Source organism: Capricornis sumatraensis, chromosome 1 (genome assembly GCF_032405125.1).
Source record: "Capricornis sumatraensis isolate serow.1 chromosome 1, serow.2, whole genome shotgun sequence".
NCBI lineage: Eukaryota > Metazoa > Chordata > Mammalia > Artiodactyla > Bovidae > Capricornis > Capricornis sumatraensis.
In genome coordinates, this window is record NC_091069.1 from 174,484,103 (window position 1) to 174,509,131 (window position 25,029).

The 25,029-nt window shown below is 48.8% G+C and overlaps 1 protein-coding gene across 8 annotated transcripts in view; it reads right to left on the minus strand.

Annotated features, from left to right (window-relative positions):
* Positions 1-25,029, minus strand: part of MYLK (myosin light chain kinase) — a 190,938-nt gene that overhangs the window by 92,810 nt on the left and 73,099 nt on the right. For all 8 annotated transcript variants that reach the window (XM_068970458.1, XM_068970449.1, XM_068970504.1 and 5 more), the window contains 4 exons: positions 19,430-19,564; positions 16,265-16,417; positions 2,186-2,323; positions 475-672 (listed from right to left, as the gene is read on the minus strand). In XM_068970458.1, the coding sequence (XP_068826559.1) occupies positions 475-672; positions 2,186-2,323; positions 16,265-16,417; positions 19,430-19,564 (624 nt within the window). The remainder of the gene's footprint in view (positions 1-474; positions 673-2,185; positions 2,324-16,264; positions 16,418-19,429; positions 19,565-25,029) is intronic.

The window sequence follows — 25,029 nt, forward strand, 5'->3', positions numbered from 1 at the left end:
AGAGGGCAAAATTAACATGAACTTGTAGCAAGGGGAGGTCACCTAGAATGTATGGGGCACTGGGCTAGGTAACAGTGATCTGTATGATGAAGAGATATCACTTGCTGTGTGTGCTTACCTTGTCTCTCCTCTTAAATATGGGTTCTCTAAAGGCCAGGGCCCTCATAGGCCCTCACCTCCAAAGCTGTCACTGCCAAACTGTATTAGGAGATTTCTCTCCTAGCACTCTACGCAGCTGCTCACCAGTAATCCAGGGAGAGCAGGGGCTTCCAAAGACAGGGAAGGGTGGCCCCACTCAGCCAGAGCCTCAGATGGAGGATGGGGAGCTTGCCACTGGCTCTGGGATGGAACCAAGCGAGCACAGGAGATGGTAACAAAGTAGGCCCACATGGGTTCCTCACCTCCAGATCGTCTAACCACATAGTTACCCGTCCCTGCCCGCCTTCTGGTCACCAGGTCGCAGGTCAGCCCCACCTTGCACGGTGAGCACGGCCTGTGTGCGGACCTCTCCTGCGCTGTTCCAGGCCTCACAGGTGTAAGTGCCCGTGTCCTCCGGGAACACTTCCTGGATACACAGGCTGTGCTGAGTGCCTCTCTGTTCAAAGTGGAAGTCCTCGGACTCCTGGATCTCAGTCCCGTCGTGAAGCCAGATGACCTCCGGGGGTGGGTTCCCTGAGAGGAGCAGCAGGGGGGCTGGTCAGAGAGGCGCTTCCCTGGGCTGTGGGCAACTCTGCTTAGTACTGTGACATTGCATTGCTTCAGTCTTCCCATCCAGAAGTATTCTAACCCTACCTACCTCATAGGTTTACTGGGAGGGTTAAATAAATTAATACCACCCCCTTAGCAGCCCACTAGAAAAGCAGATTAGAGCAGCACCTGGCACAAAGAAAGTACTCAATACATGTTCATTATAATTACTTAACAACAAATTTGGGGAAACCAGAAAGAATCCAGAAGTGGAATAAAATAATGATTTCAGAGATGAAAAACATACTGGTAGAAAACTTTTAAAATCAGAATTCAGACTGATAATGCTGAGCGGTAGCTGAATCGGTGGGTTCCAGCTCGTTTCCTGCCCCGCACACCTCACACAGGACTTCACAGAAACTCCCTTGTCAGTTTTCACCAAGGAAAGGCTCCGTCAGCACTTCATTTTGGTACCATACAAATGTCCAAGGGTGAAGACGGGTGTCAGGCTTTCCAGACCCAGCTCTTGGTGGATAGCATTTCCAGTTTCTGCTAGTCTACTTCCCTGGGGGTAGCTTCTAGAAATTTTTAGGGGGGCATAAAACAACAGCCACCTGTGAGGGTTCCTCTGTGGTAAGAGCTGAGCCATGGTGTTCTGCTTCCAGGGGAGCAAGACCCTGGGAATAGCTGCTGGTGTCAGGCTCTTTCAAGGACAGTGAAGACCACCACCTGCCTCGATGGGGTAGCCAACCCTGTGTCTGGAGGCCAGGGGGCCTCTGATTTTTAAACTTGAGGAGTGTGTGCAGGGGAGGGGACCCAGCCTCTGCCTGTATTATCCAGGGACTGCCTCCAGCCTTCGGGAGCAGGGAGTTCACCCTGAGACCGCGGGTTCTCTCCCAGCTCATCCTTATTGCCTTTGCTCCCGAGAAACTGAAAAACCAGAGAGGACCTCCAGGCTGTCAACAGGACTTATCAGAGGCCAGCACAAGTCTATGTCATTAAGACTGTGCCAGGAGATTCCCCAGGCTTCGCTTGCTGGCTCCCAGCAAGCACTGTGACGTCTTCCACTGGGCTGCTCACCCCATGGTCTTGTCACCCTGTCCCTATGTGAGAAGGCCTCTGTCCCATCTTCTCACCGTAACATTTGAATACAGCAACTGTCTTTCAAGAGTCTGGGAGTTCTAACATCATCTGGTTTTGGACCAGTGTTCACTATCTTCAGTTACACTGGCCACACTAGCTTTTCAATTAATCCCCCACCTCTCTAGCATGGCCATATTTTCCCCCTGAACCGCTTAACCTTGAGCCCAGAAAATCCTGCCACAGAAAATAGAAATGAGGGGCCAGGAGGCTTCATTTCTTCAGGTCCGTTGACTGACAGCTCCAGGCTGGTGTCCTGATGGATGAATGAGCTGAGCAGGCTGTCGGGGAGCAATGCCTGTGTTGCAACCATGCCCATTCTCATGCAGGCCCAGAGGAGAGAGGCGTGGGGACAGACCTGACACCCGGACTGTCATGGTGACCTGGCTCCCGTCCATGACGTGGAGGTCAGAGAGGCCCTGCAGGAAGAGGGGCGCGGTGGGCTTGCTGGGGGCCACGGGCAGGAGGCACTCGCTCTTCTCCTCACTCTTCTTCTCTGCGTGGCAAACAGAGTGTGGGGTGAACACCCACTCATTCATTCCACAGACACGGACTAAAGGAACACTCAGCTCGTGAATGTGCTGGGGCTCAAGTTCCCGCCAGAAACCGACTACGGCCAGATAAGGGGTGTGGGAGGCCCGGGAGACCCCTCGGACAAGGCGTGCCCGTTTCCCTGCATGGCACGACAGTGCTCTTGCCTCCCAGCAGGGAAGCACGAGGCCTCTGGAGGGCTATGTCCAACCTAGGCTCTGGGTCCCCAGGAGCACTTCCAGGGGGTGCAAGTGGTGGGGGAGAGCCAACGCTTGGCATTCTGTGAGATTTTCACCCCTTAAATTTTATTTACCCTTTTGAATAAGTGACACATTCATATGGCATAAAGCTCAAAAGGTGCAAAGAGAATGCGTACAGTCTCCCTCTACCCCTGTCCTCTGGCCAAATGTCTCTCCCCTGAAGCAACCAATTTCCAGCTTCTTGTTCATCGTGCCAACGATGGTCCATGTGTATAACACACAGTAGCACATAGGTATACACTTTTATTTTTCTTCTCTTAAAAGACTGATAGCAAACTATATACAATGATTGGCATCTTGCTTTTTCATCTAACAATACAGTCATCCCTTGGTATCTGCAGGATATTGGTTCCAGGACCCCTTGCTGATACCAAACTCTGCAGCTGCTCAAGTTCCTTATATATATATATATTAAAAAAATAGCAGAATATTTGCATATAACCTAAAATCCTCCTATATACTTTAAAATCACCTCTTGATTACTTATAACACCTAATATAATGTAAGCACTATATAAATAGTTGCCAGCATGGCAAATTCAAGTTGTGCTTTTTGAAACTTTCTGGAATTTTTTTTTCTCAAAGATTTTTGATATGCGGCTGTTTGGACCTACAGATGCAGAACCCGCAGGTACACAGGTCGGGCTGCACATCTAGATGTCTCTCATGAAACAGAACCGGAGAGCCTCTTCACTGTTTCCTATGGCTGCATGATGCTCCATTACCATCTCCTGAGATTTGAAGCACCTCAAGAAAGTGAAAGACACTGCATCATTAGAATGACTAAAATTAAAGACTGGTCATCCTAAGGACCTTGCTGGCGAGGACGTGGCACAACCAGAACTCTCCTACGCTGCTGGTGCAGGCGCAGAATGGTTCAGGCCCTTTTGAACACAATCTGACAGTTTCTTAAAAAGTTAATCATTTAGCCCATGATCCATTCATTCTATTCCTGGGCATTTACACAAGAGCAATGAAAGCACTTGTCCGAACAAAGACTTGTACACAAACATTCATAGCAGCTTTCTTCCTAATGGCTCCAAACAGGAAAAAACCCAAATGCGCATCAACAAGTGAATGAATAAACACACGACGATGTATCCATACCAATGGAATACTACTCAGCGCTAACAGAACCACTACAACAAGGACAACTCTCACCAAAATTACCCTGAATGAAAGAAAGCAGACCAAGAAAGTACACTGGATGATTCCATTTATAGAAAATTCTAGAAAAAGCAAAATATAGCGACAGGTTTTGGGGGGCAGGGGTTGGGGGATAGATTGTGCAGGGGCATAAGAAAGCATTTGCAGTGATGGAGATGTTCATTTCTTAAAATCATGGTGAAGGTTTCATGTAAAAAGGTTCAAAAAATGAAGTGAAGTCACTCAGTGGTGTCCGACTCTTTGCAACCCCATGGACTGTAGCCCATCAGGCTCCTCCATCCATGGGATTCTCCAGGCAAGAGTACTAGAGTGGGGTGCCATTTCCTTCTCCAGGGGATCTTCCCGACCCAGGGATCGAACCCAGGTCTCCGCATTGTAGGCAGACGCTTTACCATCTGAGCCACCAGGGAAATCCTAAAGGTTCAAAGTAAACACCATAAACATATACAGTTTGTTGTACAGCCAAAATGGGGAGAAAATCTCTCTCTGGGAGAGGGAAAGAGTGCCCCAGCTAGCCAGACAGAAACTAGAACAACTCTCTGGGTTCAGGGCTGGCCCACTCACCCCCATTCTGTTCTCTGGGGGAGGTAGGGTAATAAACAGGCTTTCCTTCATTCTCAGAATCCTCCCTAAGCGGGGCTCTGACCTGCTTCATGAGAGCCAAAGGGAAAGAGGCAGCGGAGAGGTGAGCTGGTGTCTGGCTCCCACAGCTCCCAGCTGCTCAGCCTCTGATCCTGCCCTTCGTCCTGTGAGCCACACGGTTCTCATCTTCAAAAATTCTTTTTCAGTCTTTTTGTTTTTGTCTTGGTTGGGGGCGGGGGGCGGGTCTGGAGAGGGCAGGGGTAGAGACAAAGAAGGCTATGGCATCTCTAAGGTAAACTCTAAGTTTGGGGGCAGGGGGACTGTGGTATTTTGAGTTCTTTTCAGCCCAGAGCCACACAAACCAGATCTTCTCCTGGAAGCCTGTAGCCATGACAATACATTTCTAGGCTGATTTACATACCTGGGAAAGGCCTAGCTCCACACTGGCCACTAAATGAAAACGAAATATGGCATACTCAGAACATGCCCTGTACAGCCTCTGGGGCTGAGGGTGGGAGAGGCTGGGAAGACCAGGGAGGTGGGAGGACAGGTTTCCCCAAGGCAGGTGCTGTGTGAAGGGCGTGGAGCCAGAGTGCAAGGGGACACAGGACCCATGCCCTGGCATCATTGCCTCTGACAGGGGCAGCCAGACACCCTTGACAGAAGGCCCAAGCGGTGGGCTTGAGGGACCCAGTATTGGGAATGCTTAGATCTCCCTGGGCAAGCAGGCTGCCTCAGGAGAGTTGAGGAATTTCCTCTTGCACAGAACGAAAAGGCTCAAGGACAAAATGTTTTCGCCTGTCCAGAGCCCTCCCAGTTCCCGCCTCTCCACTGTCTTGGCCAGAGTCCCAGCTTCACAGAGCTCCCTGCAGGCGGACTCTCATTCCCAGATGCTCCGGGAACATCAAAGCCTCCAGCTCCCTTTCCTGCAAGCAGTTGACAGCTCCTCCTTGACCCCTCCATGTGTTAGGTCTTCCTACCGCTCAGTTTCCAGGCCTGGGGCTTTGGCAAAGCCAAGCCACCCTGCGGGTCTCAGCCAGTGCAACTAAAGGCCCATCGGCACCTCCCTGCCCTGACAGGGTGTCCTGGGCGCTGCCTCCCACATGACAGCTCACTCATTCTCCAAAAGCCACTGAAATGTAGGATCTGAGGCTGGGACTTGGTCTTGGGCAAGGCATGCTCTCTTTCTAAAGCTTGACTTCCTCAACTGTATTTAGGGGAATAACAGTACTATTATAGGACCTGGGGGGGTTAAAGAGATAATATATGAAAGTACTTTCTCCACCCACCCATCATCCATGTTCGCAGGTGTGTGAGGCTGGCATGAATGCTCACTCACACCTACCTCTTGGGCTTAATTACCTGGTGGGTTTATCAGCAGCAGAAGAGAAAATGGAGCCTCACCCCAGGATTAAAGATTCTCATTTCTATGTCACCGAAGGGAAATACTGTGAAGAATACAAATGTGTTGCTTAAAAATATGGATATATCTAAAGAGAAGGAAATGGCAACCCACTCCAGTATTCTCGCCTGGAGAATCCCATGGACGGAGGAGCCTGGTGGGCAACAGTCCACGAGGTCGCAAAGAGTCGGACACGACTGAGCAAATTCACTTCACTTCACTTAAATCTAAATTTTGAGAACAAAATTTCACTGCACTCCTTCAGAGAGAGATGAGTGACAGTGTCTGAATCTGTGGAAACTGCCCCAGGCAGGCATTTAGTTCCAGTGTCACCCATCGTTTCTGACCCTGTTGTTGCCTCCCCAGCAAGGGCCCCACAGCAAGAACAAAGAGCAGAGGGAAGTGACAGGGAGTGAATGTGCAGAATGAACCTGTTCTCAAGCCTGCCGTTCAGGGTCACGTGGGACTGGAGGCACAGAGAGCCGGGCTCAGCCCCAGTCGCCGCCCCAGAGTCTTCACAGAATGAGAAAAACAACCAAACCTCCCCTACAAACACACTCTGGGCTCAGATCCCGGAGCCAATGAGGATGTCAGTTTTAGACAAGCAGCTTCCTTAGGCAACCCCAGAAAAGCAGCCCTAACTTGGATCCTGAAACCCCAGTCCCAAGCCCACCACGCAACTTTACTGGAGAGAGCTGGGATGTGCTCAGGTGAAGTAAGCTACTCAAGGTCCCCGAGCCAGTGACAGGCAGACTGAGAGCTCAAACCCAGGCCTCCGGACCATGAGGCCCAGGTGTTCTGAGATTGTCTTTTCCAAGGGAGCCAGTCACCTGCAGGGATGGCCATGCTGGTCTCCCCATGAAGACAGATGTGCTATGTGGACCCCCATTCTAGACACCTGACAAGGGAGGAAAGCTAACATAGAGCAGGGAAAGTCAGGGCAAAGGGCAAGGTGTGTGTTTGTCATTTAATTCCAAAGCCATACACAACTTATCCTGGCTCATCTGTGGCCGATAGATCACGTTCCCTCTTGCACGGACTTAGATACAGTAAGAAGAGACAGATGGAAATGGGTGTTGTGAGCTCCTAGCTCGAGCTGCGTGATCTGAAGCAAGTCCCCCAAGCTAAGCCTCAGTGTTCTCTCCTCTAAACTGATAAGAATACAGCTATCATCATTTACTGACGATCCTGCCCAAGTGATAAGGGGTAATGCACACATCATTAGTATAATGCATGATAAACACTGCCGGATTTTCAGATGATTCAAAGGAAGGACATATATAAAACAGCTAAAGAATATCTGGCACATAATAAGTACAAGAATAAATGTTTTGCGCCTTTGCTAATCCGACCGTTTTTGGTTAGGCAAACTCAATCTGACAATAACTACTGATACGATGAGAAATGATACAATATGGTCTCCTCCCAAACCAGGGTATTCACATATAATTGGTCAGAGATCTGAAAGGTCTCAGCTGCAGAGATAACGTTATAACAATGCCTTACAAAGGTCAGCATTTAAGGATTCTAAAGGATGTCCGCAGCTCTCAGTTTATGTTCAACACCCTCTGAAGTTGGGAAGAATGTGTCCTCATTTTACAGCAGAGTGAACTGGGACTCAGAGAAGGAAGCTGGCAGAAAAGCTGACACGGCCAATGGGGTCCTGGTCTGGATGCTCCCTTCCTGACCTGAGGACAAAGGCCAGTCAGCTAGGTTCCCCTGGGAGCTCTCCGTCCTTGTGCTCTTGCCCAGAGTAGCTGGTTCTCCCAGAGACGTCTCTCCTGGAGTCCTGGTTTAGCTGTCACCTGGCGCAGTCCTGGTTTCAGGCAGGGTAGATGGACCAGGGTCTGAGGAAAGAGGCCGCTGGGGGCCACAGCACCTCAGGCAACCTGAACCTTTTTCATTTGGGGAGGGCAGACTCTGGCTGTGGTACACCAAAGGAGGAGGTCCCTGGGATGCAGCGGCAGACTTGCAACCCAGCTCAAATGGGGCCGGAATAAATATACCCCAGGTGCCCCCACAGCTGTGCTTCCTCTGGTCTGCTGAGACCAAGCCCACAGGCCCTTTCTCTTTGGAATCTAGGGCGGGCTGAGCCTCCTTGATTTATGGGCCTAGGACTAAATTTCTGAAGTGAACGTGTCTGTTGCTCAGGTACTTGGTCAATTAGCCAATGGCCCTCCACTCACTTGCTGGCTTTCTCTGCCATTAAACTGGGTAGCCTGGTGGTGGGGGTTCTGTTCCACATTGAGAGAAGGGAAAAGGAACAGGATTGTCCTCTGGTGGGCCAGACAAGAACTGAGATCAAGAACAGCTATAAGCAGTGCACATGCTCGGTCACATTCAACTCTATGCGACCCCGTGGACTGTGGCCAGTCAGGCTCCTCTGTCCATGGGATTCTCCAGGTAAGAATACTGGGGTGGGTAGCCATTCCCTTCTCCAGGCAATCTTCCCAACCCAGGGATCGAACCTGGGTCTCTTGCATTGCAGGCAGATTCTTTACTGTCTGACCCACCAGGGAACCCCATAAGCAGTTCACTGACAAGTAAAAAATGATGTCATGTACATTAAACTATAGCCAGACTTAGGAAAGGGATAAAGGAACGAGAGGAGAGAAGAGAGAAGGTGGGAGAAGAAAGGAACATGGAGAGAGAGAAAAGGAAGGAGAGAGACAAAGACAGAGAGAGAGACCACTCTTTGAGCCTATATAGACCCTTCAGAGCTTCCCTAGTAGCTCAGCTGGTAAAGAATCTGCCTGCAATGCAGGAGGCCCCGGGGGGATTCCTGGGTTGGGAAGTTCCCCTGGAGAAGGGATAGGCTACCCACTCCAGTATTCTTGGGCTTCCCTGGTGGCTCAGATGGTAAAGAAATGGTCTGCAATGCGGGAGACCTGGGTTCGATTCCTAGCTTGGGAGGATCCTCTGGAGGAGAGCATGGCAACCCACTCCAGTATTCTTGCCTGAAGAATCTCCATGGACAGAGGAGTCTGGCAGGCTAAAGTCCAGGGGGTCACAAAGAGTCAGACACGACTGACTAAGCACAGCACAGACCCTCCAAGTTTTTCCCTCCTTGGCCATTTATGCTCTGTTTTGACTCATCAGAAACTGTTTCTGAAATCAGTCCCTAGTCATGAACTTAAACATAAAACTCTTGCTCTGGGGAAGCAAAAGTATCAAACAAATGACTTCTCAGAGACCCAGAGAAGCAGAATGAGCATGTGGGCTGAGGCAACTGGAGGCCTAGAGGGCTGCCTGTGAGCTGGCCTATTATGGCTGCTGACTTGACGTCTGAGCATCGGTTTTCCTCATCTGTAGAATGGAGTTCATTCAAAAGTAGAGCATGGAGTCGTTACGGGAATTAAACAAAACAGACTGGCTTTAACTGATTAGATCGTTTATCAAAACAATGTTCCTCATTAAAAATGATAACTGACGGTCTCGTTTTAACACTAATAGGAACTGATATAATCACAATAATAGGTTTTGAAAAGCTCTTATTTAGAGGAAGTTAAGCATCCACACAACAGGTGCTATTTGCTACTTTTCTCATTAATTCTCATACAATAACTAGTATATCATGCAGATGACATTACCCTTATGGCAGGAAGCAAAGAGGAACTAAAGAGCCTCTTGATGAAAGTGAAGAGCAGAGCGAAAAAATTGGCTTAAAACTCAACATTCAGAAAACTAAGATCATGACATCCAGTCCTATCGCTTCATGGCCAACAGATGGGGAAACAATTTAAACAGTGACAGACTTTATTTTCTTGGGCTCCAAAATCACTGAGTGCTGAGTGCTGAAGAATTGATGCTTTTGAACCGTGGTGTTGGAGAAGACTCTTGAGAGTCCCTTGGACAGCAAGGAGATCAAACCAGTCAATCCTAAAGGAAATCAATCTTAAATATTCATTGGAAGGACTGATGCTGAAACTGAAGCTCCAATACTTTGGCCACCTGATGCAAAGAGCTGACTCATTAGAAAAGACCCTGATGCTGGGAAAGATTGAAGGCAGGAGGAGAAGGGGATGACAGAGGATGAGATGGTTGGATGGCATTACCTACTCAATGGATATAAGTCTGAGCGAGCTCTGGGAGATGGTGAAGGACAGGAAAGCCTGGGGTGCTGCAGTTCATGAGGTTGCAAAGAGTCACACACAGCTGAGCGACTGAACAACGACGACAACTGGTATAAACTTGCTCATCAAAACTGGAGACATGAGCAAGGCCTTGGGCTTTCTTGGGCTTGAAAATTAAGAAGCCACTGCAGCTTTATTACAGTGCTGGTGTGGATCCGAGTGTCTTCTGTCCTGCAGTCATTCGCCTGTTCCTCCCTTCTGAATCCTTCCTCACTTAACATGGGTTTAGCAAGAAAAACACTTCCGAATTTCTCCTTAGACAATTTCTCTTGGAAGTTTTTTCCACCTGTCAACTTTTACCAGGTAAGTTACCGCTCTCTAAAGTGCCCCATGTTTATGGACTGAATTCGCATTAAATGTACGTGAGTAGTTTGCCTTGAAAATGGCTCTTAGAAGGCTCCCAGCTCATTCAAAACTTGTGTCAGATTAAAATAAAAAATTAAGGATGTTACCTTTAAAGTGTTTAAACAGATGATGACACCCATATGAAACAGACAGAATTCTCTACCATCTAAAGAGCTCCCCAGGGCTCCCCGTAAGAGGGACCACTGCCTGTCACAGTTTTTACTAAGTCCTGCTGTCAGAGCCTCAGGCCCTGTCTGTCAGTAGTTTCCCTGACACCAGCGTCCCTGGATCCACAGGTTGTCACCAAATAGAAATGGACATGGAAGGGCCCTCCCCTACTTCCTACATCCCCTGCCCTCTCTCAGGTGTGCTGACACATGGACCTCCTGAAGATGCAGTTAGGGAGAGGGAAAATTATTGCCTTCATCTCTGAGCTACTAAAGATTTTCCTTAAGTTTCGAAACAGAAATATTTTGTTTAGTCATAAAAATGCAAAATATCTTTCCAACAGCAAATCCAATTCACTCCACACACTGTTATACTATTCACCCTGTTACACTATGAACGTTCAGTGAATCACCAATAAAAGACAGTTCCAGAAGCACACTCATCCCTCCTTCCTTGATGTGGTGCTCAAAATCCAGCAGGGTCCAGGGGTCTCAGCCTGGCCTCCTCCGTTCCCTAAGCTCCAGGACTGCTGACTCAAGGGCTCAGCAGGGTTACCTTTGCCCAGCCGCTCTCCATCGGCAGGGCATTTATGCACAGTGCAAATCCCTCTCCAGGGATGTCTGTGAACTCTCTGCCAACAAAAGTCTGTCTAACTGAATAAACTGACTTGGAGAGTCAGCAAATGGTCTACTTGTTGGACATGAAAAGAGAGCCTTCGCCCCATAGCCATGCCCTCTCTTTTGGTTTTCCTGCTCCCCACTGATTTCTCCAGACCCTAAGAAGCAGATGTGAAGAAGCAGAAAGGAAAAGAATGAAAGGAAACAACGACATATGACACTCCCTCCCCCTCCCAAAGAATCTCTGACCAGTAATGATAGGGTTGCCAGATGGAAGCGGGACTATATTACAACCACAGCCTTCTTAAGTGCCTTAGGAGCTGTAATCAAACTCTAAACGTAGAGGTAGGCCATCCAAACCAGCCCATGTACCCTCTAGAGGCTCGTCTGGAAACCACACTCTCCACCACACTGTCAAAGCACGGATCGCATTTTGCCATTAGGAACACAAAACTGTAATTCTGGATGGCATTCCTGACCAAGGACTCCAAGCGAAAAAATGCTACAGATGGCCTGCAGCGACCTAGAAGGAGGCTGTGGTGTGACACGCTCAGTGGCTGTGGAGCATGAGTTTAGCTGTCTCATATTATGTGGGATATGCATGTGCCTCATATGTGTGGGATGGCCCAGGGATCACATCATGTCTCTGCACTGGCATGCAGAGTCTTTACCACTAAGCCACCAGGGAAGCCCCCAGAACTTTCTTTTTTAATACATTTAAGAGGCTGTCAGTGCTTAAAGCAAGGGGCTTTCCAGGTGGTGCAGTGGTAAAGAATCGCTTTGCCAGTGCTGGAGATGCAAGAGACGCAGGTTCGATCCCTGGGCTGGGAAGATCCCCTGGAGAAGGAAATGGCAACCCACGTCAGTATTCTTGCCTGGAAAATTCCAAGGACAGAGAAGCCTGGTGGGCTACATACAGTCCATGGGTTCACAAAGAGTTGGACATGACTGAACACACACACACACACACACACACACACACACACACACACACACACACACACACACACACACACACAGAGTGTTCCAAGCTGCCCCGCAGAGGGCTTGTCACTAATCTGAAAGCCAGCTGGGCTCTTACTGATGCTTTCACTGTCCAGAGAATGGCTGATTCCCTGGTGCCCATTACTTTCATTAGGGGCTCTTTATCAAAACAAACACTCTAGTAAATATGCTTATTACATTCCATTTTTTATTTTAGAAATCAGGGTTTTAAAAAACTTAACTTATCCACATTTTATGTCCTTCGGTGCCTTTAAGAGCCCAGCAGGCCTTCACTTAAATAAACAAACCATTAGGCTAAGACACTCTGTCTAAATGGGCACATTAGCAGGTTAATAAATCTATAGTCACTTAAGGATTTTAGCCTTGACAAAGGTACTCCAAGGGGAGAGAAATTAAAAAGATACTAGTCTAAGGAAGCCCCTGTACCAATGACCAGTGCATATACACTGAAATATTTACTCTCCTCTGATATTCCTGGGTTCTGCAGGAATTTAGATTAATCATCCTTAGATTAATCACCCAGGCTCTATCCTGGGTCAGGAGGGAAGATTTTCGTGGCCTGGTTAACTACTGGGGACTTTTTCCTAGTATGGGAGGAGGAAAGCAGGAATGTTTGTTGGTGGGGGGGTGTTTGAGAGCTAGCGTGTAGGTTTACTGAGCACCTCCTTGAGCCCTGAGCCCCCAGGCAAGAGAGGAGGTGGAGGGAATGCCCCCTGCACTGCCGCAGAGACTCACCCACCTCCATTTTTCCTTCATCCATTCACTGAACACATGTTCACACAGTAGGACATGTGCTACACGCAATAATGAGACATGGTCCCTGCCTGCAGGGAGCTAACAGTCCAGCAAAAAAGGCAGTTGAACAGGCAATTAGAGGAAATTTCATGTTGAGGCAAAATGCTTTCTCCCTTCATCGTCCTTCTAGAGACTTGCATGATGTACCCCTGCCTCTCTCTGTGAACCTAACCTCTACCACTTGCCCCTACCCAACTCCTGTGGCTGCAGCCTCACTGTCCCTTGAATAGGCTGCTCTTGTTCCCAACTCAGAGCCTCTGCACTTGCTGTACCACCTGCCTGGAGCAGTCTTTTTTCCACTTCATGAGGTCTCCCCTCAGATGTCACCTTTCCCAAGAGGTCTCCTCTAGCACCCACCTAAGAAAGGATCCCTTCCACCGCCTCTCTATTTCCGTTTTCTTAATAGCACACTTGTCAATGCTGGATTAAGCCAGCTTTGGACCATCCATCAGAATGTAACAGGCAGGAAGACAGGACCTGTTTTCTTTTCATGGCAGCTTCCCCCAGAACAATGCTTGGGGCCAAGGAGGTGCTCAGGAAAAATTTGCTTGTAAGTAACTGCTGTGATAAGAGAGGTACAGCAGGTAAGAGGAGTGACATATGTGGGAGGGAGTTGGTCAGATCTGGGGAGAAGGAGGTTACAGAGGAGAGAAAGCAGAGAAAGCCGGGAGAAGAGGCTGCAGAAGGCCCATCAGAATGCTGAGTGAGCAGCTTCTCGATGCTGGCAAAACCTTGGCAAAAGGCTAAAGAGGTGAGAAAGAGCACTCATGTCTGGCCTTCAACAGGATCTGCTAAACTCTCCTCCAGAGAAAGTTGCCCTAGAACCCCTCCTCCCTGGAAACCAGAGCAGCGGAGGGAGAGGTATTGATGAACGGCACCCTCTTGTGGCCAGAATTCCCTGAACAGGGTGCTCAGACTATGGCTTTAGTGTCTGGCCCAATACCTGCTTTCTCTGATTCTGCTTCTCCCTTCCTTTTACCCAAAGCAAATGAACAGACAGACAGAAAGACAACCACCCAGTGCAGCAGAGTTGATCCTTTGGTAATACCGCTCCTTAGACTTGCCATTTGGAAAGAGTTTGTCTTGTTTAAAGGTTGGGGCTCCTGAGCATGTCCCACGTCTTCAGCGTACGACACGGCAGCCTGGCGGCAGGCTTACAGCCAGGGAGCCTGGTCCACACTCCACCTGTGGCCTGGGGCCACACAGAGGGGACAGAAAGGCCAGGCCTGGGCAGCTGAGAGAGAGGCCGGGACAGTGGTTGGCGCTGCATGGGATAAACGCCTCCACTGCGGTCATCTCCCACCCTCTGAGCCACCACAGAGACTGCAGCCAACCAAGCTGCCAATAAAGTAAGAAAAACTCCATGGCTGAGGCTAGTGTGGGACGTGGACCAGAGCCCCCCGGGTGCCCTGGGCATGGAGCCAGGGGTGTCACTGTGCCAGGCTCGGCCTCCCCGATCCTACGCAGACAGCCCAGTGCTGTGGCCGGAGCGTGGCCACGTCTTACAGCCTCCTTCACCATTTATGGTAGCTGAGCCTCTGTTTGGCCTTCACAGGCCAGTCAAACCCCACACTGAGCGGGGGGGGGGGGGGGGGGGGTGCTGTAGGGGTGTCCTGCTCACACAGGGCTGCTTTCAGAGCAGATCCAAACAGGCTCTGGCAGAGTCTTTGACGGGACCGCTCTGTTTCTGCTTTGAAACATGCTCGGGTGGGCAGCCATCCAGGCCCCACTCCTCCCACAGACCTAGGGGGCGAGGGGGATGGCCCCAGAGTCTTCTTGCCCCTCTTCTGGGGACCCCCACCTCCACTAGGACTGTTAGCTCAGTGGGGTCCCTCTAATCCAATCTAAACACAGGCAGCCCAGGACAGGCTCTGGATCAGCAGGGCCCTTGGTCGAAGCCAGCCAGGGAGGCTGAGACCACACAAGCATCATGCACCTCTTCGGCCCCCTCCACCACCACCACTTTGGGGTAGGCCTTTTGGACCTCCAAGGAGAGCCCAGGGGTGGGGGAAGGTGGGAGCAGTGACCCTGGACTGGATCTGTGATTTCCCCAGACCCCTCAATCAGCCATGAGTGAGATCCGCGAGGAAAGAACAGGTGGAGTGTAAACTAGAATGAGGCTGACAAGCTCCTGGGGCCGCAGGCAGGCAGGGATGCGAGGAGGAGGGCCTCCCGGGAAGAGGCAGAGACAGTCCCCAGGTGGTGACTCCACGCCAGGCCCTCCGGAGGAATCGCAGAGGAACCCGAGAGGCGGGAGAGCATGTCCTCCTCCTAGGCAGACAGGGCCATGCCTTTACCCCTTGGGGGTGACACTGCCTAGCCCCTGGGGTGAGGGTCATCCCCACTCTGGGGCCAGGGGACTTGCCTTCTGGAAAAGGACAGGGAGTGAGCAGGGGCTTGGAGATCTGTGTTCCAAAGGCCAGTGTGGCTCACAAGGCAAGTGACGTTGACTTCTTGAGACCTCCAGACCCTTCTGTGAAAGATAGGAAGAGCGCTGCCCCCTCCAACCCCGCTTCCGGGGTTTCTGAGAATCGAGAAAACACAGGTGGGGTGACAGTATCTAGCGAGGTAACCAACATATGATGTTCCCTCCCCCTTTTCAGCGAAACCACCTCTAAGGCCCCCTGGAAGGCTGCTGCTCAGATACAACGAGACTCTTCCCAAGAGGCTGAGCCTAGGGGAACAGAGCCGGATGGCGTGTCTCCTACTGAGCTGCTGGCAAAGCAGGGCATGCCGCGCCCGGTCTAAGCACTCAGTCCCCAGTCACTGTGGGACCTGGGGGCCCGGGCCCAGCTGAGGGTGGGGAATCAGGCTTACCTGAACACCCTGCCTAAGAAGACCTTCTCCAGCTGTGTCACCATGCCTGACAATACCACAGCCCAGACAGCCGTCTTGAGTCTGCGTCTCCCCCCTGGGACATCTGGGACTAAACATTTGGCACTGATCAATGCATGACAACCATGCTAATCAGATTACTGGACACCAGGCTGCTGAGGTGCAAGAGCAAGCTTGGGGTGGCAGGGAGGAGCGAGGGCAGAAGGAAACAGGGGACAAACTGGCTCTCTGGAAGCTGCAGTACTGGCACCTGTCACCTGGTGTCCCCCAGTGTCCCCCAGTGCATGAGGGGTCATTTGTGAGAGCTTGAGTCCTACAGGAACTCGTCCTCTTCCAGTGGGTGTGGTGTTCTGCCTATCAGACTGGAAGCTTCTCAAACCAAGGGAGTCTCTGCCTCCTTCCCCTGCCTCTCCCCTCAGCCACAGTGGGGTGAGGGGTGGAGGACTGGGCTTGCACGTCCATCTCCGGTGGCAGACCCTGGACACTGTGAGCCCCTGGAGGCCATTGCCTCCACCTGCCTGCCTTCAGGTGTGGTGCCCTTTCTCCAAAGCAGATGTGCAGGAAAGGTGCTTCTAGAGGGCTGCCCAGAGGCTCCTACCCTGGACAGTGACGCGGGCGCTGCAGGACACCTGCCCCGCGGTGTTCTCGGCCAGACAGGTGTAGGTGCCATCGTCCTCTGGGAGGGTGTCCTGGATGTGGAGCTCGGCCACGCCAGCCTCGCAGGTGGAGCGGGCATACTGGATGGGCTGTCCTGGGGAGGGAAGCACAGGAGGGCTCAGGCCAGGGGGCAGCCGGCAGAGGGGTGGGAGTCCTGTCCTCAGCAGGGTGGCTGCTGTCATGAAGCTGGGGTTCCCCACACTTGCTCAGGCCCACTGAGGGCTCATGATGTGTTAGGACCACCCCTGGCCAGCTGGACAGAGGCTCAAGGGGGGAGAGAAAGAGGCAGGAGCCAGGGAGGCAAAGGAGAGGGGGTGATTGTGAGGGTGGAGGAGTAAGACTGGGGCTGGTAGGACTTGGGGGAGAGATTCTGGAGGCATTTAGGATACAGGTGGGAAAGGGACAGAATTCTGTGCATTCTGTTTAAATAAATAGTCCCCAGATACACATCCTAGACTTCACATTATTCTAAACCTGGAAAGAAGCTCACAGGGTCACCTGGCCCACAGCCCAGCCTCAGGCAGAATGGACCTCACCCAGACTGCACAGGAGGCTCCCAGCTCCTTTTAGATGTTTCCAGAAACAATGAGCTTATTTCCCACTGGAGATATTTATCAGAAGCGATTCTGCGCCCTCAACCTAATGCTGCAATGAGTTGCATTGTAGGATTCACAGAAAAGATAAAGACAGGGGAATAAAAAAAAGCAACTCTGGCCCCTTCTTCCAAGGGTCCCTTGCGTGAGAGGCCCTTTATTCAGGTCCCATAAAGTCCTACATGGAGACAGAAGTGTGTGCCATGAAATTCAGTGGTTTCTTTAATGCCATACATTCCCAGGATTTTATTATCTCAGGATGTGAGCTTTCATTTCCAGGAAAAAAGAACATTTCATTACTGAAGGTCCTGGCCTTAGAGCAGAAATATGTCCATTCACCATAAAGGAAGCAACTGTCAGCTCCTTCCCCTGTCAGCCCCAGGGTCCTGGTTTGCACTTCATAAAACAGGGAGTGGGCAGTGGGAGAGGGAGAAAGTGGTCTTCTCTGCACGATGCAATGTTTTCTTCTGCTCATAGCAACACTCATATCTCCATGACAGAGACTGCCAAGCCAGCCACAGGGCCAGAGGGAAGAGATTCCACTGGCCCGATGCACTTCACAGAGGTAGGGCTGGGGGCTGGGAGAGCCAAGGGGCCAGGATCCTGCTACTGTGAGGACTGAACACTGCTCTGTGTGTGGGTGTCCCTAAAAGCTCTTGTTTCTTGAGAATGCCAGTATATTCCCCAACTGCCAGCAAAGTGCCTCTGCTGTCAAAATCTGTACCGGCAAGCTGTTTGAGAGCTCCCCTTTTACTGGAGTATAGCTCATCTTGACTCCTCAAGCATGGGGTGCAACGGTGGCCCCAGAAAGGAGTTGTTGGCTCAGGGCACTCAGGATTGGGTGACTCAGCTCCAAGACTGGTAAACCCAGGGTTGGCGGCCTGGGGTCCCTGACTTGTGCATGATCGCCCTCTAGCGGGATCAGTGTGAGAATACCAAGATTCACCAGTCTTTCAGTCTGGAGAGGCGTAAATCAGAGGTCAGCAAACTCCTGCTCCTAGGCCACATCCCACTTGAAGCCTGTTTTTGTACAGTCTGAAAGTTAAGGATAGTTTTTACATATTTTAAATGTTGGGAAAAAAATCAAGGGAGGGATATTTCGTGACGTGTGAAAATTATATGAATTCGGATTTGTCTATAAATGAGTTTTGTTGTGTTTATTTACATATGGTCTCTGGCTGTGCTTTGTGCTATGACAGCAGAATTGAGTAGTTGTGACAGAGACTATGTGGCGTGCAAAGCTGGACACATTTCCCATCTGGCCCTTTATAGACAATGTTTCTTGACGCTTGGCCTGGACCCTGAGCCAAGCAGGAGGGAAATGCTCTTGTTCAGATCTGTTCCTAGCCCTTAACATCCATGCTGTGTTCCAGCTGCAAGGAAGCCACCTCTGTGCCGATAGTCGTGGGATCCAACAGGAGCTCTGTCAGTAGTAAGGGGTGGAGGAGGAGACCCCCATTCTCACCTCTCTGCCCAAGAAGTCCACAGATAGGGAGACAGCAAGGCAAGTTCCTATGCTGACTAAAGATCATTTCTAGCAAAGCCTGAGCAAACTATACTGATGAGGCAGGCTCATGGCAACATGGCGACAGTGCAGAGATGCCTGGGGACTATTTGGTGCACCGTGATGGGCTCTGATCCCTTAAAGCGTTCATTCCATCAGCTGCGAGAGCTGGTAGAGACCCTAAACCTCTGTTCCAAGCATCTCCTCACCAATAAAGAGGGCAGTAGAGTGGGGCCTCCAGGGTCACCCAACCACTCAATACAGAGGAGGACAAGTGCAGGAGCCCGTTCAGCCTCCCCTAAGGTCTCCAAAAAGCAGACCAATTCAACTTCATCAATTTTATGGTCTATTTCAGTTCTAGTGATAGAGTTCTCCCATACATACTTTTGGAATTTAAAGGCTTTTTTCTTTAAAAAAAAGAAAAAAAAAGAGAGAGAGAGAGAGAAAGGGTGATAATATGTAATAATTATTTTTTTGTCCAAAGGACTTTACTTGGCAAAAAGAAAGTTGAGATGTTTCTATAGGACTATATTGTTAAAAAGAATTACTGGTCTATGAACCCCTAAACCACCTGCCACTAAATAAAAGGCAAGATCCCAAGAGCAACTGCTAGTGTGGTTCATTAATTTGTGGGTTTTTTTGTTCACTTATTGACTCAACAAATATTTATTGAGAACCTACTTGTGAGCCTGGCTGTATGAAAAGAAGCTAAGTTGCTTGTGCACCTACCTATGTGCCAGGCATCTCATTAAAGAATCTAATTTGACTTTCACAATCACCACCCTGAAAGGTAAGTGGCCTCATTCTCGTCTTGTAGATGAGGAGCTCAAGGCTTAGAAAGGGGTAAAACTTGCCCAGTGTCCCCAGCCAGGCATTGGCAGACTCCCAGGTCCCATGCTCGCTCCATGCTTCTTTCTCATGCATAAATGATTCAGAGTGATATATGGGGAAGCTAAGCAGGAATTCAGGCAAGGCCAAAGGCTCGGGAGGCTGGAGCAAGGGGTCTCACCATTGAGAAGCCAAGTGATTCGAGGCAATGGGGTCCCCTTCACTGAGCATTGCAGCACAAAGTCCTGACCCTCAACGACAGTGCAGTCCTTTAGGGCACTGGAGAATGATGGGGCCACCTCGACCACGGCTGGCTCTGTGAGGGCAAAGGACAGACAGGCCGTCTCAGATCACCACTGGCCCAGGCTGCAGATTGACCACAGGCAGCCATCTCACTGCCCTGGGCACCCATGGCTTGCTTTCTCAGTGGCCTGGCTTTGCCTCATCCATCATAACACAGGGAAGCAGGCAGTACCACCATGTGGAGACTTGGAGCCTGAAGCAGAGTGACTCCAAGGCCTTTTTCTTCATCACAGGACACTCCACATCTGGCAGTACTCAGGACCGGGCCAGCCTCTTCTCCTCCAGGACGCAGGTCCCTCCTGTCTTGCCTGGACTTTCACTGTCCTGGAGCATCCACCGAGCTCCTTCATCCCCTTATCTTGGCCTTATTCTACTTTCTCCTGTCTTATATTGTCATTGATGATTCCCATCAGACCCTGCACACTTTTTTTTTAATTTTAAAAATCTTTGGCTGAAATGTTTCATTAGATTGAAAACATGGATAAAATAGATTTTCTAAGGAGAGCATAAATCATCTAAACGGACTCAGCAAACAATTTATAGGGACATCCTGGCAGTCCAGTCGTTAAGACTTTGCCTTCCAATGCAGGAGGTGCAGGTTCGATCCCTAGTTAGAGAGCGAAGACCCCACATGCCTTGTGACCAAACACCCAGAACATAAAACAGAAGCAATACTGTAACAAACTCAATAAAAACTTTTAAAAATGGCCCACATTTTTTAAAAGTCTTAAAAAAACACACACAAAAAAATCCCCAACAATATATGTATACATTAGAAGTATACCATTATGGTTTACTCAAAAGATACAAGGATGAACACTAAAACACTGTATGTAACAAAAAGACCCTGAACACTCTTGTGAATATCTTTTTACTTGGAAAGACCACATGCCCACTGGTGAGGACATTTCAACTTTAAATTATTATAGTTATTTTTTTTTCAAGTCCAAGACAGGATCAAATGACAAGGACTTACACGAGTTCTAGTTTTCTAATCTAGACCAGTAGTTCAGAAGCACTGAGGGCCTCAATCCCCCACATTTTCATTGAGAACCACTGAGCTGAACTCTCTAGAAGACTTCTACATAGGTGAGCTGGGGAACATTTTGCTTGGGGGCCATAATTAAGAGCAATGGGGATAGAAAATCTTTTCTACAACAACCAGAACATGCTGCAGAAGAGTCAAGGTGGCTGATTTAAGGCAGCTGGGTTTTGTGATGAGACGATAGCCCACTGGCACTCTTCAGAGAAGCTATTCAATAGAGTGATGAGGGGAAAACTCTTATATTGAGAGTACAAAGGTTTTAGGGCAAAAACTAATATTCGAGGGCTTACTAGGTACTTTTCCAGAGGTGACGTGACAATGCCACAAGACTGCTATCTTTACTGGTTTTACAGATGAAGTTAGTAATTTCCCACAGTCAAGCCCAGTGATAAAGTAAGGCTTTACACCCAGTTCTCAGACTCAACGTCCACACCTCCTCCTCTAGCCCAGGGGTACCCTAATAGGACAGCAGGCAGTGGGGACACAGCTAGTCAGCAAGTGGTGCATCTGAATGGACAGGTACAGAGTAAAGGGACGCCAGCTTACCTAGGCAGGTGAGGGGAGACACCACCTCCACCCCTTTGCTCCCAGGAGGCATCAACTTCCCTCAGTATAGAAATCCCCTTAGGAGGCACTGCAAACAACACGGGCTTTTGTGTCAGACCAACATGGGTTAGGAATATGCTTTTTTACAAGGCATGGGACCTTGAGCAAGTTGCTTAACCTCACTACAGCTCAGTATTCTCATTGGAATATGGGTGTAACTGATTATCTCTTAAGATTGTTGAGATAACCAAATGAAGTCATGCCAGTAAAGCTTTAGCATAAAGCTTGACTCATTGAACAAGCTTTCAGGGCGGTGTTAGCTTTTATCAGCAGATGGAAGCTGGGCACAGAGACTGGACTAGCAGCAAGTTTGGGGGTAAAAGAAGTATAGAGAAACCTTGGGAACTTAAGGGGCAGTGAGGCAGAGGGAAGATTTGCTTCTCCTTTTTAGATGAGGTGAGACCAGATCATGCCTGTAGGGAGGAGAAAGGGGTCTCCAGATAAGGCGAGAGGGGAGAGACTGAAGAGATGGTGGGAAGGTCAATCATTATCAGATCTGATTTCTTATGGGTCTGGGAAGGATGGAAGGAGAAGTCTTTGTAAGGGAAGCAGGCAGCTTTTCTGCAGTGATAGGAAGAAGGAGAAAGAGGTGTTAGATGACCTGCATCTTGGTGAAGCCTTCTGGAGACTTCAGAACAGCTAAGGAGAAAGGCAGGCAAGCCAGACTTCTGGGATGCAGGACTTAGGACTCCCATTAAGTTCTCCACCAGACAAGGAGCAAGAGCCCTGGCAAAGTACTCAACATCAGCTTTCTCAGAACTCTGGAAATTAACCAAAGATGTGCAGCATTCTGAGGAACTTTCATTCTAAAGCAATCATGCAGCTGAATCTTGGTAAGAACAGCAAGCTTTGTGGCATGCCCGGTTCGCACCCTCTCCCTCAGCTCTGCAATGGCTTAAAAATCAACATTGTCTTCCACTCCCAATTTGTGTAGGTACAGGCTCGATGCATAGTTTCCATGTAATAATAATAGCTAATGCTCCAACCAAAGCCTGTTGTTTTTTAACCTTTGGTGGCCAGGAGGCCAAGAGAGTCCCCCACCCAAACACATAGCCCTGAATGATGAAGGTCAGGTTTCCTGACCTGGGACCTCTGCCTACAGGCACTCCCACCTCCAAATGAATGGGTAATATTCCTTGCAAAGGAATTCACAAATGTAGTAAAATTCCCAATTAGGAAGCAAGTCAATAGTACACAGTGAAAAACAAGACTATTTCTCACCCTTTCCTACAGACCCCTACTTTCTCTTCCTAAAGGAAATTGGGGGGCTTCCCAGAAATGTTTATGCACATATAAGCATCAGTTTGCTTTGTGTACATAGATTTTTTTTTCCCCCTTTACCGCAAGCAGCATACGATACACACGATCCTCTCTGCACTTGGCTCATCCCCATACTAACATATCTTGGACAGGTCTCACCACCAGAGTCTACAGGTCAGGCCCATTTGTTCCACTGGCTGCATGGCATCCTACTGTGTGAATGAACTAGGTTCTTTTTTTGGAAACATTTATTATAACAAATTTCAAACACACACAAGAGCAGACAGAAACACACAGAAGTTGTATAGTGAATCATCATATACTTGTTTTTCAAATTTCATAATGGCCAGTCTCACTTCATTCATACCCTACACCAAGTCCCAACACACATGGATTCTGATACGATCAGAAATTCTATCATTTCACTAGTAAGTAGCTCAACTTACATATCTAAAATATGCAGACTTTGAAAAGAATAACCACTGATTCCATCATCACATCTTAAAAATAGCACTAATTCCTTTATATTGAATATCTTATCAATGCTCAAATTTTCCTGATTTTCTTATAAAAAATTTTATATCAATTTTTATATCAACCAGGATTGATCATGCAAAGTCCAGCTATTGTGATTATTGGTGTCTCCTGTGTCTTTTCATTTAAGTTTCCTACATGCTGTCCCTTCTTTCCTTTTTGTGTGCAATTTACTTGCTGAAAAAGTAAGTAAAGGTTATTTGTCTCATAAGTTTTCCAACAGCCTGCAATGTGCTGGCTCTACTCCTGTGGTTTACTAATTTCCTCAACAGTAGGACATGGCTCGAGGGTCCCTAAATAGCATTTAAAGTAGGGGGAAATCTCACAGAGAGATAGGTGGGTGCAACATCTATTTCTGCTTTATTGACTATGCCAAAGCCTTTGACTGTGTGGATCACAATAAACTGTGGAAGATTCTTTAAGAGAAGGGAATACCAGACCACCTGACCTGCCTCTTGAGAAACCTATATGCAGGTCAGGAAGCAACAGTTAGAACTGGACATGGAACAACAGACTGGTTCCAAATAGGGAAAGGAGTGTGTCAAGGCTGTATATTGTCACCCTGCTTATTTAACTTCTATGCAGAGTACATCAAGAGAAACACTGGGCTGGAAGAAACACAAGCTGGAATCAAGATTGCCGGGAGAAATATCAATAACCTCAGATATGCAAATGACACCATCCTTATGGCAGAAAGTGAAGAGGAACTAAAGAGCCTCTTGATGAAAGTGAAAGAAGAGAGTGAAAAAGTTGGCTTAAAGCTCAACATTCAGAAAACTAAGTTCATGGCATCTGGTCCCATCACTGCATGGGAAATAGATGGGGAAACAGTGGAAACAGTGTCAGACTTTAATTTTTCGGGCTCCAAAATCATTGCAGGTGGTGATTACAGCCATGAAATTAAAAGACGTTTACTTCTTGGAAGGAAAGTTATGACCAACCTAGATAGCATATTCAAAAGCAGAGCCATTACTTTGCCAACAAAGGTCCATCAAGTCAAGGCTATGGTTTTTCCAGTGGTCATGTATGGATGTGAGAGTTGGACTGTGAAGAAAGCTGAGTGCCGAAGAATTGATGCTTTTGAACTGTGGTGTTGGAGAAGACTCTTGAGAGTCCCTTGGACTGCAAGGAGATCCAACCAGTCCATCCCAAAGGAGATCAGTCCTGAGTGTTCATTGGAAGGACTGATGCTAAAGCTGAAACCCCAATACTTTGGCCACCTCATGCAAAGAGTTGACTCATTGGAAAAGACCCTGACGCTGGGAGGGATTGGGGGTGGGAGGAGAAGGGGATGACAGAGGATGAGATGGCTGGATGGCATCACCAGCTTGATGCATATGAGTTTGGGTGAACTCCGGGAGTTGGTGATGGACAGGGAGGCCTGGTGTGTTGCGATTCATGGGGTCGCAAAGAGTTGGACACGACTGAGCGACTGAACTGAAGTGAACTGAAGACTATTGAAAACAGTTTTGTTACAGTAGGGAAAAACTGGAAACAGTCAAAACAATCTAAATGGAAACAGCGAGGCCATGGCTAGACATCATTCTAGGAAATATATAGTCATTACAAAGCATGTTTTCAAACGACATACGAAGCATAGAAAGAAATAATACTGAAAAATGCCTATGGAACATGAGCATATTAGAATAGCAAGCAGTTTACAAACAGCATAATGCCAAATTTATTTTTAAAAAGGTAAAAAACGCTTATTTCCGAGCCATACGATTGCACATCGTTTAAATTCCTCACACTGTACATGCACTACTTTTATAAACAGATCCTACAATGAGCAGAAGAGAGGGGGCACCCACATCACCTCACGTCACTCTAAGTGTGTCTGTCTGGCTCAAAGTGAGCCCTCAGACAGGCACCTGAGGAGCTAGAGAAAGGTAGCTCACAGCTGGGCTGGGCCTGTCTATTCTGAGGTCATCCTGCTGTGAATTCCCATCAGGAATCACTCCCTTGGAGCAATGACTTTGACCTTAGCCAGTAGGCAGGAATGATGCCTCTCTCGGGTGGTACCCCCTGGGCAG